The following is a 16,723-nucleotide window of genomic DNA, read 5'->3' on the forward strand; positions in this document are numbered from 1 at the left end:
CTTGGTCACATTAATCTCAATAGGATTGAGAGATTGGTTAAAAGTGGTCATTTAAACTAGTTAGAAGAAAACTCTTTACCTCCATGTGAGTCTTGTCTTGAAGGTAAAATGACTAAAAAAATCTTTTTTGGAAAAATGTCCTAGAGCCAAAGAATCCTTAAAATTCGTACATTTGGATCTCAGTGGACCAATGATTGTTAAAACACGAGGAGGGTATGAATATCTTATTAGATAATTATTCAAGGTACAATTATGTTTACCTAAATTCATCATAAGTCTGAAGCACTTGAAAAGTTCAAGGTGTATAAGGCTGAAGCTGAGAACTTGTTAGATAAAACGATTAAGGAACTTTGATCAAATCGAGGTGGAGAGTACATAGAACTGAGATTCCAAGACTATTTGATAGAACATGGAATCCAGTCATAACTCTCTACACCTGGTGCCTCAGCAAAACGGTGTATCGAAAGAAGAAACAGAACCCTGTTAGACTATTCATAGGCTACCCAAAAGTTGAATACTTCTTCAACGCAAAAGAAAATAAAGTATTGTTATCAATCTTGTGATAAGCTAGTATTGCGTCAAAGTTTCTATAGAAGTTACAGAAAATCAACAAGTGTTGTTGATTGAGTTGGTCCTAAGAATTGTTAGAACTAGTCAAATGCATCTTTCTCAAGAATTGAGAATATCTCGACGTAGTGAGAGAGTTGTGTGATAGCCTGATCATAACATGGGTTTAGCAAAAACTTACGTCATCAATATTTGATGATGCCATCGAGAATCACCTCAAGAAGTTAAGGATATAAGATGCATTCTCTATATATTGAAAGTTAGAAGTCTATTGTATATTGATCAGTTTACAAAGGTTCTCATGGCTAAAGTGTTTGAGGGTAACCTAGTGAGCCTAAGACTACGGGTTGTATAATATAGGGCAAGTAGGAGAAAAATCCACAGGTATATGATGCCTAGTGAAGACAAACCATGGGTATATGATGCCCTAGTTTATTGTATTTCTCTCTAAAAACTCAACAACTCAACATTATATGTATATAGATGTTACCGCTGGAGTTTTAGTCCAAGTGGGAGTTTTTTGGGTTTTATATCCTAAAACTCGTGGTTTGTAAATAATAAACTTATTCTATTTTCAATAAAGATGTTATTGAGGTTTATTCAATAAAGTTGTTATTGGATATATGAATTGCTCATTTTGTTTTAGAAAGAATCTAAATCCAATAAACTAAGATCCATAGCTATTATATGAATACTTGGACTTTATGTAGCGACATAAAAGTGGATCAAGTTCGAATAGATAACCAAAATGGTCTATAGTATACGGATAAGCTTGGGTACCTTATCCTAAGGACACTATTGGATGCGACCCACTTTGTATTTAGTACAAACGATGTAATCATAAATCGTTCATGTGGAGACATACGAGTGGGAGCATTCTGTACAAAGAGTTTGTATAAGACAGGGCCAAATAATGAGTCACTCTTACTTTATAACATTGTTTACTGTTTAAGGCTGACTATTTCATAGCAATGACCTATGTAACTTGACTTTAATCATGAGCTAACTATGAAATCCTATTTATTCGGGATTATCCTTACATTTTCATGGGTGAGGGTTGGCTCAACAGTGCCGCTCAATAAGCCTCCCATTTCAGGGATAAGATCGGATAGATAGTTAAGGACATAGGGTGCAAGACGAAATTCACTCATACCCGCTTTTAGGGATAGTAGAGAGGTTGTTCCTTTAAGTGCTGACTCCGGGTCTTAAACAAAGGGGCCCCACCCTCTCATTGGCCCAAGAGGTTAATGAAAGTGAAAGGTTGACTTACTGATTATGGTTATATCGAGTGGATAGAAATATATCTACAGTGAGGGGAGTGCAATTACTGAGGTTTAGTAGAGTGACCTGATAGTTAACGAATGTTGATCAATTGGGTTAAAGAGTTTAACCGGTTAATCTCAGATCATTGGAACCCATGATTTGTAGGTCCATGAGGTCCCTCTACTAGCTCATATTGGACTAAACCTTAAAACAGTGTGACAAACAAATTTGAAGTGTTCGAATTCAATTTTTTGGAGTAACGTGTTAAATATATCCGATATATTTAACCTAATGTTTACTTGTGAATTAAACATGAAGAGAGAGAGAAAGATGTTTAAATAAGATTTAAATATCAAGACAATGAATAGAGATTCATATTGATTGAGACTAGTGTTGGATTTAATATTAAATTAAATTATTTAATATTAATTTAATTTTAAATTAATTATTATAATTAATTTTGAAAATAAATGGAATTGGTCAAATTGTTGACTAGGTAAAAAATGCAATAAAAGTCAAGTTGAATGTTAAACTTTGACCTCTTGACCAGGTTAGTGGAAAGATCCAAGTTTCATTTAGTGGGAAAGTTCAACATTTGTCATTGCTAGGTATTGATTCCACTTGAAGACACTAATCCCACTAATTCCCACTATTTAGTTAATGGATTTTTAGTGTCAAATTTTCATTAACTCAAAATTGCATGATTTTGCATATTTTTGCTTATAAATAGAAATGTTCTATGTTTTTAAATTTTTTTCTCTTTGGCAAAGTGGATTTTCATGAGATTTTTGTGAAAAATCTAAACCTAATTCTCTCTCAAACCCTTAACCATTTTCTCTCCAAATTGGTCACTCACCAAATCCCACCATCCCGTTTTAAGGTCGGAGAATAGTCGTGAAGACTCTTGTGGTGGTCTACGAACCATTTGTGAAGAGATTGAAGCGGATCAAGAGAAGAATTAAGACTACAAAGGTTGTACTCTTTATCCCTTTGTGTTAATTTAAATTAACATGATTAGAGTACTTTAGATCCTTTTTCGCTCACGCTATGCATGTGTTCGTTCCATCATTTAGTTAATTAATCTCAAATCATTGGAGCTTCTAATTTGTAGGTCCAATAGGTCCCCTTATTAGTTCACTAAGGATAGAAACAAAGATTAACTAATAAAGTTGCTCAAATTATTTATGGAAATTTGAGTAATTAATTATATTAATATGATTAATATAATATATGATGTATGTCGATGCATTATAATATATAGTTAATTATAAATATGATTTATAATTAAAATTATATAACATGTGAGAGAAATATTTGAATGTGATTCAAATATTTTAAATGGATTTTATACTATAGATTAATATTTAATATGAATTTAATTCATATTAAAACTATAGGTTAAAAGAGGAGGTTGTATTATTGTGTGATTATAAATGCATATTATATGATTACTAGTTGTTAGTTAACCATATCATAAACATTAAGTTAATATTAAATTAATATTAAATTAAAAATCAAATAACTCCGCATTAAGGGAGTTATTTCAGTAAGTGTGGGGGAGAAGGGGAGTTATCGTAACTCCCACCTCCTCCCCCTTTTATTCCTTTCTCTGCGTAAATTCACTAAGTTGCACGCAAAAAAAAAAGAGATAGATCTCTTTGCAATTTGGTTCTCTCTCACACTCTCTCACACTCTCTCACAAACTTCTCTCTGCCAAAATTCACAGAAGCCCACACTTCAATCCTTGTGTCCTGAGAATAACAAGGATTCCAATTGGTAGTGTTCATATTGGAAGATCTCTTTAGATTTTCACAGTGAATTTGTGCGTGACCTTGGAGGAAAAACTTGGAGCTTCTTGATTCTACAAAGGTATTATTTCCTTCATCTCTAATTTTTCTAATTGAAAAATCTCTATGCTTAGCCTAATTTAGGTCTTTGTAAAATCAATATTGATTTTTTCCAATCCCAATTCAAAGACAGAATAGTTATTCGCTTCCGCACTAGGATTCAACCCCTTCAAACTTATTGTTGATTGGTTATATTCTTATACATAAATATATCTACAGTGTGAAGAGTTCAACTGTCGGTCTTTAATGGAGTGATCGACAATTAATGAATATTGATTAATTTAATTAAAGAGTTTAATTAATTAATCTCGTATCATTGGAATTTCTAATCTATAGGTCCATAAGATCCTCCTGCTAGCTCACTAAGGATAAAACAAGGAATAATTGTTTTTTTTTTTTGAATAATTTGAATTATTCAAATTAGTTAGTGGAATTAAAAGTATTATTTATATTAATGTGATTAATATAAAGTATAATGTAAATTTATACATTATAGTATATAGTTAATTATAAATGTAATTTATAATTTAAATATTTGAATATGATTTAAATATTATTTATATGAATGAGATTCATACAAGTATTATAAGTTAAAATTTAATGTGAATAGGATTTATATTAAAACTATAGGTTAATGAGAGATGTGCATTTTAATGTTATTGAAATGCATTTATATGATTGACTATTTAAGTGGTAGTTAATTAATCATATATTAATATTATATAATATTATTAACTTCCCATTACAAGGGAGTTATTTGGTTTTATGTGGGCGGGTAACTCCCTCCCTGATCCTTTTCACTTTAATCTGTATTGAGAATATGGAATGAGGAGTATATATGAAACAAAGATTAACTCACAAGCAAATCTCTCTCAAAATCCTTCTCTCAAACTCTCTGCATTCTTACCTTCCTTCTACCAAAACTCTAAAGGAGCCGATATATCCTCTTCCTTGCTAGAGAATAGTAAGGTCACCGTGTGGTGGTGTTCTCTATTGTGTGTTTGGTTTTTGGTGTTCGTGCCGCGAAAGAGATCCTGTATTCGTGCAGAGAAGAGATCATGAGTTTCAGGATAGGAAAAATTCTTGAAGAATGAATTCGGGTTAGTATTTCTACATTCTTTTCTCTTCCCTTCTATAGAAATTGCATGCTTATAGGTTTCGATTAAATGTTTATCTTGCAACTTTATATGTTTGTTCTCTATATTTTCATTGTTTCAAAACTGAATGTTAATTGCACGGAGTTTATACACTTTTGCGAGGAATTTATTTCCTTCAACATATGGTAAGACTTTATATTCAATTTAGACATATCTTCTTTTTCACTACTGCTTCTACAATCTTTTTCTTGGCTTTTGCACAAATAAATGTCCTCGGTAAAGTCATCTCAAACGTAAGCAAGAACCAAAATAGTTCATCAACCTTCATTGTTGCAATGTTTTGAGCTTTTTCAATAGTCGCCATTTTCATATCAAACCTTGGCAAAGATTGAGAACTTTTCTAACCAACTTCACTTTTGATAACTTCTCAATAGGGATCAAACATTTTGATCTTGCAGCAAAAATAATTGAATCACGTTCTTTGATTTCTTGAAAGAATTAAAAATACAAAGACATAAAGGGGATTAAGCATCATACCTTTATCGATGCGCAACTACAACATTATCTTCTCCTTGAATTAGTGTCCTCTTCGAGATCTTCTTCTTCTACGACATCTTCCTTGCTATGACTTTGACAATGATCTGGTTGATGGAAAACCTCTCTTGAAAGATGTTAAGGGAATGGAGAAAGAAAATTTTAGAGAACATTTCTCTAATATTGGGATAAGTTTTTCTAGAGAAAATATCTGAAATCATTCAGAGATTATGTTGGTGTACGTCCCACAAGGGTTCCCCAAGACCCTTTATATAGGATTCAACTAGGTTACTCCTAATCCTATTAATGGTGACCTGCTCTTATACTAATTGAAATAAACGTGATCTAACACTCGACAAAACTTGTACACATGATGTTACAGTAATTCCAAAATCATCAAAGATAAATGCAAAAAAATTAAAGTCAAAACAGAACACGAAGTTTGGTAACCCAATCCGGTGCAATACCACCTATGCCTAGGGGTAGTGTGCTCTTGAAAAGATAATTTCACTATATAAAATCAAGACATTACAATGATGTATTTAGTTGTAAACAAACGACAATTACAATGACACTCAAATCATCCAACTTAGAGAACGATCACTTATACTTTCTCTAAATGTGAGAATCCCTCTCAATGAAACTTAGACTCTCCTAAAATGTAAGATCCCTTCACCTTCCACATATTTAGCTCCTCTTAAGTATAAGAATATTAGTGAGTGATCACTTAGATTCCTCCTAAGTGCATGACTCTCTCAACTCGAATTTCCATCTTTCCACATCAAATGAAGACCACTTCAAAAATATGTGAATCCCTTCCCAAGATGTAATAGAACGATTCAATATGAACTAGCAAATCTCTCTAGATCGACAATAAAACAAACTTCACAAACATAAGATTAACATACAACGAAGACATCTCTTCCAACAACCTATCACAATAGCACCCAACAACTTCGCACAACGACACAAATACTTCAAAGGTGTAATCCCTAAAAAGAGAACCATATTCACGCAATGGAAAGAAAGAGAAAAGAAACCTAAACTAGCATGCTGAAAAGGAAAGAAATCTGCTAAATAAACCCTAGGAATTTTTCAGATAAGAAAAATATATTCTATAAAATCGACCATCCGTGAGACATCAGACTATCTAAAACGACAATTGCATAGACATTCTGAAAAACAATCCAAAGTACAAGATGTCAAATATCATAAAGGACAACTACCCCAACATTCTTTTAAAAAAAATTGCCAACACCAAATCTCCAACAGAAGTTAACCACCCCACTCCTCAAACTCCTATTTCTTGGACCAAACTCTCGAGATTTTATATTTTGCTATGGTAAAGTTTAAGGACAACAATGAGAAGATCCCAACATTCAGGGTATTTAGTCCCATCTAGCCTTTTGTACTCTTGCAAAAACACATTTAAGCCATAATAACCGCATCATAACATATATAATATTAAAAGAACATAAATCTAAATCATCACTAAATTGACAAAATTGTAAAGCCAACAACCAAATAACAACAAATAATAATCCTAATGGTGTTAACTATACATAAACCAAACAACATGAAAGACATCTAAATCCTAAATAAAATCTATACTCATTCACCTGTCTATATATCTTATACACAAAAAAGAACAGACCCATCCAAAATCAAACTGCCTGAAATTATTACCCAAAAAACAAAAAATCTGAAACAATGCTATCCTTCTCAAACGGTGGTAAACTCCCTCGAGCGAGGGTGTTTCACACAGTGTCGCCGCCCTTTTCCAAATGTTATAGGGTCAAACTTTTCAAGTCGCTTGGCTTCTCGAGGATCAATGACACATTCTGCAGGAGGGATCTTGTATCTAAGATGATCATAGCAGTATGAGTATGTCATGTGCTTCCTCCTAAAACTCTCCATTTTTGTCCTCTTAGCAGTAGTGATGTCACTGGGGACGGCGGCTTCGGAGCTCTGTGTAAGGTCACACTTGGGGAAGACTTGTTCAATTGGATCAACCGTGCAACCGTGCAATATGAATTCAGAGAACTCGGCAATATAGGGTGCATATTTGTAGTTTACCTTGTATTTGCCTCCATTGGTAGCCCAGCTTGATCCATCCCAAATTGTTGCATACAAAGTCATTGGCTTGGATGGAAACTCACCACCCATTGAAGATGTTCTTTTAACCTCTCTTATAGGAACTTTATCCACATAAAATCTAAACATAAAAGAAAATGGAAGCACTCAATTATATCAAAGTTCATTAGCAATTCAAACCTCATGGATCTACAAACATATCAATAAAGACAATAGCAAATGCATGTTTTGTTTCTAAGTCTTGATAATGAGTCACAAAATGTAGAAGGTTTAAGTCCTATATTTATCCTTCAACTTTCATGCTTATTCTAAAGCATTCTACCATAACTATAAAAAAGCTTAGTCCTTTGCAAAAAAAAAATTAATATAGCCAATATGTGTGGTTCACTTACTAGATGAGTGTATGATTACATAAACAAATGTTTGAAGTCACATGCTAAGGCTCCGTTTCGTAATCATTTGATTTTTTGTTTTTGGTTTTCGATAATTAAGCCTACAAACACCCCTCCCACCCACCACAAAGTTCTTTAGCTTTGTTATCCACTTTCTACCAATATTTTCAAAAACCAAATCAAGTTTTAAAAACTAAAAAGAAAAAGTAGTTTTTAAGAACTTGTTTTGTTTTTGGATTTTGACTAGAGAATTCACCCTAGTAACAAATTCAATCTTCAAAAACCAAATGGTCATCAAACAGACCTAAGTAATTCAACTATCAAATTTCAAAACAAAGTTCAAATTTAGGCTAATAGAAAGTCAATAGTAGAGACTAATTGTATTCTTTTTATAAAGTAGTTAGGACTAAAACAGAATGTTAGAAGAATTAGGGACACTCAAACAGAAAATTTGAAAGCTTGGGATACGTTTGGTAACCATTTCATTTTTTAGTTTTTGTTTTTTAAAATTAAGCTTATAGACACTACTTCCTCCTCCAAATTTCTTCCTTTTTTATCTATCTTTTACTCATAGTTTAAAAAATCAAACCAAAATTTGAAAACTAAAAAAAATAGATTTTAAAAATTTGTTATTGTTTTTAGAATTTGGCGAAGAATTCTACCATTGTACTGAAAGATGCAAATTATTGTAAGAAATTTGGAGGAAATAGACTCAATATTCAAAAACCAAAAGCAAAAAGCGAAATGATTACTAAACGGGGCCTTCAAGACCAAAACAAAACATCTGAAAGCTTTCAAACATGGGAGATTCCAAACTTTCTAAGACTTTCTGAATGAGCTTTCCAAATGAACTATTCATGGGTGATTCCAACAAAACATGGGAGATTCCAAACTTTCTAAGAACAAATGGAAGAAAAACAAAGAGCTTACATTATGCGAGAATCAGTCCAAAGAATGCTGTACTGATGGAAATCTTCAGCTGGATCAAACCAGAGACCATATCTTTCTTCTCTGCCAACGTTCGTGCTTCCATTACCGTAAATGTTAGTCTGAACCCTCCATTCTTTGCCTCTGATGTTCCCTAAAAACTCGAAATCGATCTCGTCGTGGTTGTTCTCAAACATATTGCCATTCGACATCTACCATCACAGTTACTATATCGAGTTACTAATCTAAGAGTTCAAGGGAATAATATTTTCGGTATTTTTAACAAAACTCTGAATAAATTACCCAAGAAACTGAACTAAACCAACTCAAATTACAGGTCGAGTCCACACCCGCTCTCACTCCCTATTATATCCCTCGCGCTCACTCTCCGACGGAAACTTCCAATCAAGTCCCCATTGCGATAGGAGTGTGAGCAAGAGCTAAATAATAAATGAATGAAACTATGGAGAAAAAAAAAAAAAAAAAAAAAGTTTGCTGATGCTGACTAAAGGTTAAAAAATTCTTTGAGAAACAGGGACAGATCTCATTCAAACTTTTATGTCCCATAAAAAAATTCAAAAAGAAAAAAGAAAAAAAAAACCCTGCTTAAACTAAGTTTTAAAAGCACTTCCAAGTAAACAAGCATTATTTAAAAAGCACTGCTAAAACTAAGTTACCCTTTTAACACATTCCTAACCCTCCCTTAACACCCCTTCTAGTACACACAGAACAAACAGACTAAAAGAATACAGAACAAAATCAAATTAAAACAGAATAACCCAAAATTTCAAATCATCATCTGATTATCGAAACTCATGGACTGGAAAAAGAAAGTTGAAACTTACTCAAAAATCAAACAGACAACAGTTCAAAGCATTTCCAAAAAACCAATGAATTCCACAAGCCATACTCACATAAAAAGCAACCACAACACCAGCAGTGTAATCAGCAGGCAATTTAATGGAAGCACTAAAGAAGCCATGAAGATAGAGGTCCTGAGACAGAAATCCAGCGCCTGAAAACAAAAACCCAAATAAAAAAACAGAAGAAAGAGAGAAAAGAAAAACCCAAAAGGGTTAATGAATCTGCAACCAGAGAAAGAAACAGAGTAAGAGAGGACCTGTTCGTTCATCTAAATGAAGATGAACGGATTTTCCATCGTTGAGAAGGAGGAGATTGGCATCGCCGAACAAGTGATTATAGGCTTCTTGAAAGGAAAGGATTGGGAGATTTGAAGGGGAAGAAGAAGCAAAAGGAAGAAGGAAAAGAAGAAATGAGAAAAAAGAGAAACAGAGGAAGGTTAAAGAAGAGAAACCCATTCGGCGATTGTTGAAAGAGAGAGGAAAATGGTGGAAAGAAGGAGAAAGAAGCGCTTTATGGATGAGTAGAGCACCGTTGGAAGGAACACAAATTTTGGCTTCCTTCAAAAGATGCTTCAATTTTTTGAAAAAAAAAATGGAAAAAGGTAATTTTCTTTTTCTTTTTGGTTTAGCTTTTTTTAATTCGTGTACTATTTTTTTAATTGTTATTTATTATTTTCTTTTAGAATATTACGTGGGGATTTGAATTTACATGTTTTTTGAGGAAGTTGTAACAGTGAGCTGCTATATTCGTGTTGGTTGCCTTAGGTAAATTTCTAAATAATAAATATTATTATTATAAAGAGTAATACTTTGGTACAATTCAGATTACACACTTCCTTCGAAAAAAAATTTTTATTAAAAAATTTGTCATATGATAACGTATAATTGATGATTTGAATGAGTTATACAGAAATTGGTGCACCCTCCGAATATATTTCTATCATAACTCTCAACTAGTAAAGGACAATATATTTTTACTTAATCGAATTCAAAAACAAAAGATAATAATTAAAATCTCATTTGATAACTATTTTAATTTTTTTTCTTTTGAAATTAAGTCTATAGTCATTACTTCCATCTCCATTTTCTTTCTTAATTATCTACTTTTTATCAATGATTTAAAAAACAAGCCAAAATTTGAAAACTCAAAAAAATAACCTTTAAATTTTTATTTATTATTTTTTTTTTTGAAATTTGGCTAAAAATTCAACCATTGTACTTGATAAATATGCAAATCATTGTAAAAATAATAAAGAAATAGACTAAATTTACAAAAACTAAAAATAAAAAATAAAATAACTATCCAACGGAGCCTTAATAATAATAATTTCAAATATATCTGATAAATTTTTTGTTATATATCCCTGATGTAAACTACTATAGTCACATTGTTATTCTAATTGCTATAGTTCAACAATCTAAGACACTAATAAAACTTTCATTTTTATGATCATAGTACTATGTTGCATTTAATTTTTTTAAAAAAAGAAAAAACTATAGGCTAGTTCAATCATTTTATCAGGACTTGAACTTTATTTTTTAGATAACAATATGAAACGAATTTAAACTATAGATTTCTTAATCAAGAATATAAACTTCTTGCAAGTGATTTAAACAGTGTAGAGTTATTAAATAACTTTTTTAAGTAAAATGAAGCTGGAGAATTAAGTAATAGTTCTTTTGACCAATAACACAAATTATATATCAATTGAGTTACGCTCATTTTAACTAATTATTAAATCACTCAAGTTATGCTATGAATGATATTTTTTTATTCTATTTAACTTGCTTGATTTTATATTTAGGCTTTGAAAATTTCATGGTTAGGTTCAAGATTTGATATAAGCATATAGTTTATGTAATTACTTAATTATTTCATCTAAGTAGTTTTTATAAATTTGTTTACTTATAAAAATATTTGTCAATATCCATATTTTATGGAATATCCGTTAATATATCTATAAAAATTGAAAGGGGAACCCTTTAAATAAATTATCATTTAACAAAAAATTCTCTTTTACAAAGTCATATTATTGTTTATTATTTTTCATTACATTATATTTTTATATTATGTTTTAAAAATGCATTATAATAGAACTAAAAGGAAAGAAAAAACACTCAATTGGGTGAGCAACAATCCCACTAACTCAAATAATTCTTAAAATTACATGATTAGTAGTGAGACTAATTTGTGTAGTCAAATGAAAAAAAAATTAATTTAATTTTGGTTTTAAATTTGGAGTTATAGTTTTGGGAGGTGTGAATGTGTGTAATAGGTGACTTTTTGAGGTGTGAGACAGAAGGCCAGGACACGTGTTCAAATATAAAACAAAAATCATTACAATAACTTCTATATGTGTTTTGATTTTTATTTCTCATTCATTTCCCTTGGAATTTTTTAAGGGACTTTTCTCTCAAAATAATTTTAATAGATAGAATATAAAAATAAAAATAAAAATAATCAATTATACCCTAACGTTTTCATTTTAATTCTACTAATTTATTACCTTTCTTGAAGATTCTTTCTATTGAACTAACAAATAATAATTTAGTAAAATGTAACAAAAGAGAGTAAAATGACTACCAAATAAGTTTGAGAAAATTAAAGAAGTTTTTGGTAGTATAATTAGAGTTGGAAGACTTTGTGATTACCGAGATACTCATATATGGGTGTTCATGGGTTGGGTTGAGTTGAAAGACTTTTTAGACCCAACTCCGACCCAACCCAATTGTTCGGGTTGTAAATTTTTTCAACCCAAATAACCTTATTAAAAAATGAACCCAACCCAATCCAACCATGAAATATTTGGGTTGGGTTGGTTTGAGTTAATCGGGTCATTTACTTAAAATTTTGTTATAAAAAGAAGCAAAACATAAATATATAAAAATCAAATTTAATTATTTTCATATATTGAATTAAGATTAACAACTCAATTTCAATTTATATAATGAAAAAAATGCAAAGAAACTATTTTTAAGAGTTGTTGGAGAATAAATTATTAAAAAAATATTGAAATTAAATAAAACTAAAATCAATATATGTATAAATAATTGTGTTATAAGTAATAAAAAAAATATTTTAAAGTTAACAATAAATTCGGGTTGGGTTGGTTCATATGTTGGTTGGATTGATCGGTGTTTTCGGATCATCGAGTTTTTTGAACACCCCTACTCGTATATCGCTCACTTTGATGAAAAAATTTAAAAAAAAAAAAAAAAAATTGGTGTAAAGTGCATTCTTCTTTTGATCATTACTTTTATTAAACATATGTCATGTTTATTAGATAAATATTGGTTATGACATAAATGAGAAGAAAATAGTTGGATAAAATGAAGTGCCTATTGTATAAATTATAAAATAATCCTTTTTCAAATAAACTTTTCATCCTTATTATTATTATTATTATTATTTTCATTCACTTCTCTTTCACTATTTGTTTGCCACTTCAAGCTAAAACAAGTCAATATGTTTCAAGTAGTCATGACATCATGTCTCATCATCATTTAATAGATAAGACTTATAAATAAGAATAGTTAGATTTTATTTGTGTTTAATATTATGATTAATGTGGTTGAGGTGAATTATTTATTATTTTATTTTTAAGCCTATTATTTTATTAAATCATTAAGTAAAAGATAATTCTTAATCAAGAAAAAATTAAAAGATAATTTATTAATTAAATATTTGATGATAGGTTTCTATATAAAGATAAAATCATAGGGATTGATTTCTCTCTATCTCGTTAAGTAATTCATTTCTTCTCATCAAGAAATCTAATTAAGTTTTAAAGGAAGGTCAAGAAAGAGAAACACAATTTCTTAGACCGGTTTGATAAGTTCTTGTTTCTTGTTTTTATTTCTCTTTTTTTAAAAAATTATCTTGTTTGATAATCATTCTTATTTTTTATTTCTAAATTTTAATAAACGTTTTTAAAAAAGGGTCAAATTTGAGAAACTAGATAAAGCAATTTCTCTGATTTTATTTCTACTCGTATTTTACCGTTTCCTCAACTAATTTTCTTCTGCCGGTCATGGTTTGAATCCCACCTGAATCAATTTTTCTTTTTTTGGACCTTTTCGATTTTTTTTTTTTTTTTTTTGAAGAATTTGTTTTTTACGTTACATTTCTTTTGTTTTTATTTATTATATTTTCTAACTTTTCCTTTATTTATATATTAGTTTAATATAGAATTATAAATTTTCTAATATTTAAATATATATATTATTTTTATTTTCAGTTTTCAAGTTTTCAATGGGAAGATTTCAATATTTTCAATTTTTTTAAAAAAATTTATTATATTTAATGATATACATTTTGGTAATTATTTTTTCCATGTATATTGTACAACATATATTCCTTTTTATATTATATTATTAAATAAGTTACTCTTTCCTTTTTTTTAAAAAAAAATAGTTATCAAACATATTTTTCTTCTACTTCTTAAAATACAGAAAACGGAAAATAAGAAACGAGAAACAAAAAACAAGAATATTATCAAATAGATCCTTTAGAAGACCATTATCATGGATAAACATATATTATTTTAACTAATGTTATTGTAAAAATCATCTAATTTAAAGGTCTTGGTATTTATTATTTTATACCATATCAGAGTTTTATTGTATAATTATAAAGTCAAAATTTACAAGAACATCAGAGTTATTAATCCAAGTTTAAGATAGAGAAAACTAATTAAGCAAAGACACTACACCATTATCAAGTTTATATGAACTAAATTGCATATTTCAAAAAACTAGTCATTATAAGAGTATCCTTTTTACAAGGATTCTAAGTGAAGATATGATACTCAAACCTTAAATCATTCTAATTTAATTGAATATTTTAAGTTTAATATTATTAGATAATATGAAATTTGTCAATCTAAATAGAGTTCGAGACAGTCAAAATGAGCCTAGCTCAACTGTCATTAAGTATGTACTATCAACATCAAGGTCAAAGGTTTACCTTCTACTCACAATACACGTATTTAACTTTCGAATCATTTATCTCATTCTACTTTCAATTGTCCAATTTCAATTCATATACTTTTCGATAAATCTTAAATTTAGTCTCAAAATTGATTTAGTAATAAGAATAATAAATTTAATGCAAAATGCTCATATAATTTCTCAATATATAAAGGATACTCATAAAGACTAATTTTGTTGAGAAAAAGATCAACAAAAACTAACTATAATTAGTCAAAAAAGACAAAGTCACCCTAAAAATAAAAAATATAATTCATCATTCTTTCAAAAATGGTTTACTTTATCTAACTTTTAAGAACACTCACAAAGCTTGAGAATCAAACTAGAAAGTCTTGAAAGAGGGGTAAAGTAGACAATATGGCGGCTCCTTATTATTTTATATATATTATATCACCAAATTTTAATCCACTAATCATTAATGATTACAAATTCTTCAAAATAAATGCCAATAATGATTGCCAGGACTTTTGGGTACTTAAACATAATGAATCTTTCTTTTGTCAATCCTTGTGTTAATGGATATGAATTTTCAAACAATTTTTTTTTTTTTTGTTGGAAAACAATTTCAAACAAATTCTTTGAGTATATAGATTAATTCAAGAGGTTGAATATTTTGTACTGTCATCAAAGATAATTGATTAATTAATTATTATTATTATTATTTTAAAGATTGGAAGTTTGATCTCAATCTCTAACACTAGTACTAACAAAGTTAGTTAATTAAATTGTTAAAATTAGACACTGATAGAAAGACAGTGACATTTTTGTATATTTAGAAATAGTTTTGACATTTAAAATGATTACTGTTTTAAAATCTATTCCAATTCCATTAAAATGACTGATCATAAGGTTGTGAATTTGCTTAACTAGCCTTGAAGACAATGATCAGTGGATTATAATTTTTCCTCCCAATATAGTTTTCATAAAATGCATATGAAAAAAAAATAATAAAAGATAGAATTAAACTTATTAGAGTCTTTGCTTCATATTTTTGTTCTCAATTTCATCTACTTTGCACAATTGTCTCAAGTACATCAACTATTGAAGAGAACATTGTAACAAAACTCATTAAATTGTAGTAATGTGATCCCCATCGAGTATCTCATGGTCGTTTAATCATTGTCTCTTGATTTAATACTCAACCACTTAATATTTCACCATTATTTAAAGCTTCAAAAATTTCCATTCTATGTTTCTCTTGTAGAACATCTTGATATTTTGCTAACGCCCCAATCACATTAACCACATTTGTATCAACAAAAAGTAGATCGGCAATTTTCACACGATTTTTAGCAGTAGCTTTAAGAGCTAATTGAAGGTGATGAGAAAAACAATGAATGTAAAAAGCACATTCATTTATTTTAAAATAAGTGTTTTCAATCTATTGAACTGACCTTGCATATTACTTGCTCCATCATATCCTTGTCCTCGTAAACTAGCGATGCTTAACCCATGTTGAGAAAAAAAATCATCTATGACTTTTGTAAGTAATAGATAACTTGTATCATTGACATGTATGATTCCAACAAATCATTCAATCACGTCCTTTATCCACATATCACAATACAATTGACATATGCTCCTTTGAAGATACATCTTTTGATTCGTTTATCAAGATAGAAAACTATTTGTCGCTCATATCTTTTATAAGCATATTAACAACTTCTACTACAATGGAATGCACTATATCTTTTTGAATATGGGGTGAAGTCAATTTCAAATTATCTAGGGCATTTTTCAAAGTCACAACATCAATATCCTTATTATGGTTGCATAACCATTGTAAGAGTTCAAGAAAATTACCTTGATTCTTCGAATCATCTATCTCATCATGTCCATGGAATGCAAGTCCTTGTCGTAATAAAAATCAAATACAATCAATCGATGTACCTAATCAAGTTTGATACTCAATTCGTGCTTGGTCAGACATCCGATTTAAAAAAGTCTCAATATGTTATTTTTCTTTCAAAAGAGCCTCATGTTTACCCAAAGTCGTATTGTGTGCACTATTAGGACCACCAACATGAATATGCAATTTCTCTTTTTTCTTCCGATTAGAAAATTCTTCACTAACAAAATGCGACATCCTTTAAAATGCTATATTCTAGCCAATTAGAAGATTCACTAAACCAAGCTAGGTTAAATTGTCT

General features: G+C 29.8%; 1 protein-coding gene across 1 annotated transcript; it reads right to left on the reverse strand.

Moving 5' to 3' along the window:
* Window positions 1–6,735: 6,735 nt before the first annotated feature.
* Window positions 6,736–10,152, reverse strand: LOC120080884 (putative xyloglucan endotransglucosylase/hydrolase protein 28). Its single transcript, XM_039035552.2, has 4 exons — window positions 9,842–10,152; window positions 9,636–9,736; window positions 8,725–8,933; window positions 6,736–7,523 (listed from the first exon to the last, which is right to left on the reverse strand). The coding sequence occupies exons 1-4, from the start codon at window positions 10,038–10,040 to the stop codon at window positions 7,031–7,033; spliced, it is 1,002 nt and encodes a 333-aa protein (XP_038891480.1). The 5' UTR covers window positions 10,041–10,152; the 3' UTR covers window positions 6,736–7,030.
* Window positions 10,153–16,723: the final 6,571 nt, after the last annotated feature.

Source organism: Benincasa hispida, chromosome 7 (assembly GCF_027475165.1).
Source record: "Benincasa hispida cultivar pf3 chromosome 7, pf3_genome.v1.1, whole genome shotgun sequence".
In the NCBI taxonomy this organism is placed as follows: Eukaryota; Viridiplantae; Streptophyta; class Magnoliopsida; order Cucurbitales; family Cucurbitaceae; genus Benincasa; species Benincasa hispida.

Coding starts and splice junctions, on each gene's coding strand:
- LOC120080884 (XM_039035552.2), bottom strand. CDS start 10,040: ATGGGTTTCTCTTCTTTAACCTTCCTCTGTTTCTCTTTTTTCTCATTT. Junction 9,737..9,841: donor TCATTTAGATGAACGAACAG/GTCCTCTCTTAC, acceptor TTTTGTTTTCAG/GCGCTGGATTTCTGTCTCAG. Junction 8,934..9,635: donor GTGTTGTGGTTGCTTTTTAT/GTGAGTATGGCT, acceptor CTGTGATGGTAG/ATGTCGAATGGCAATATGTT.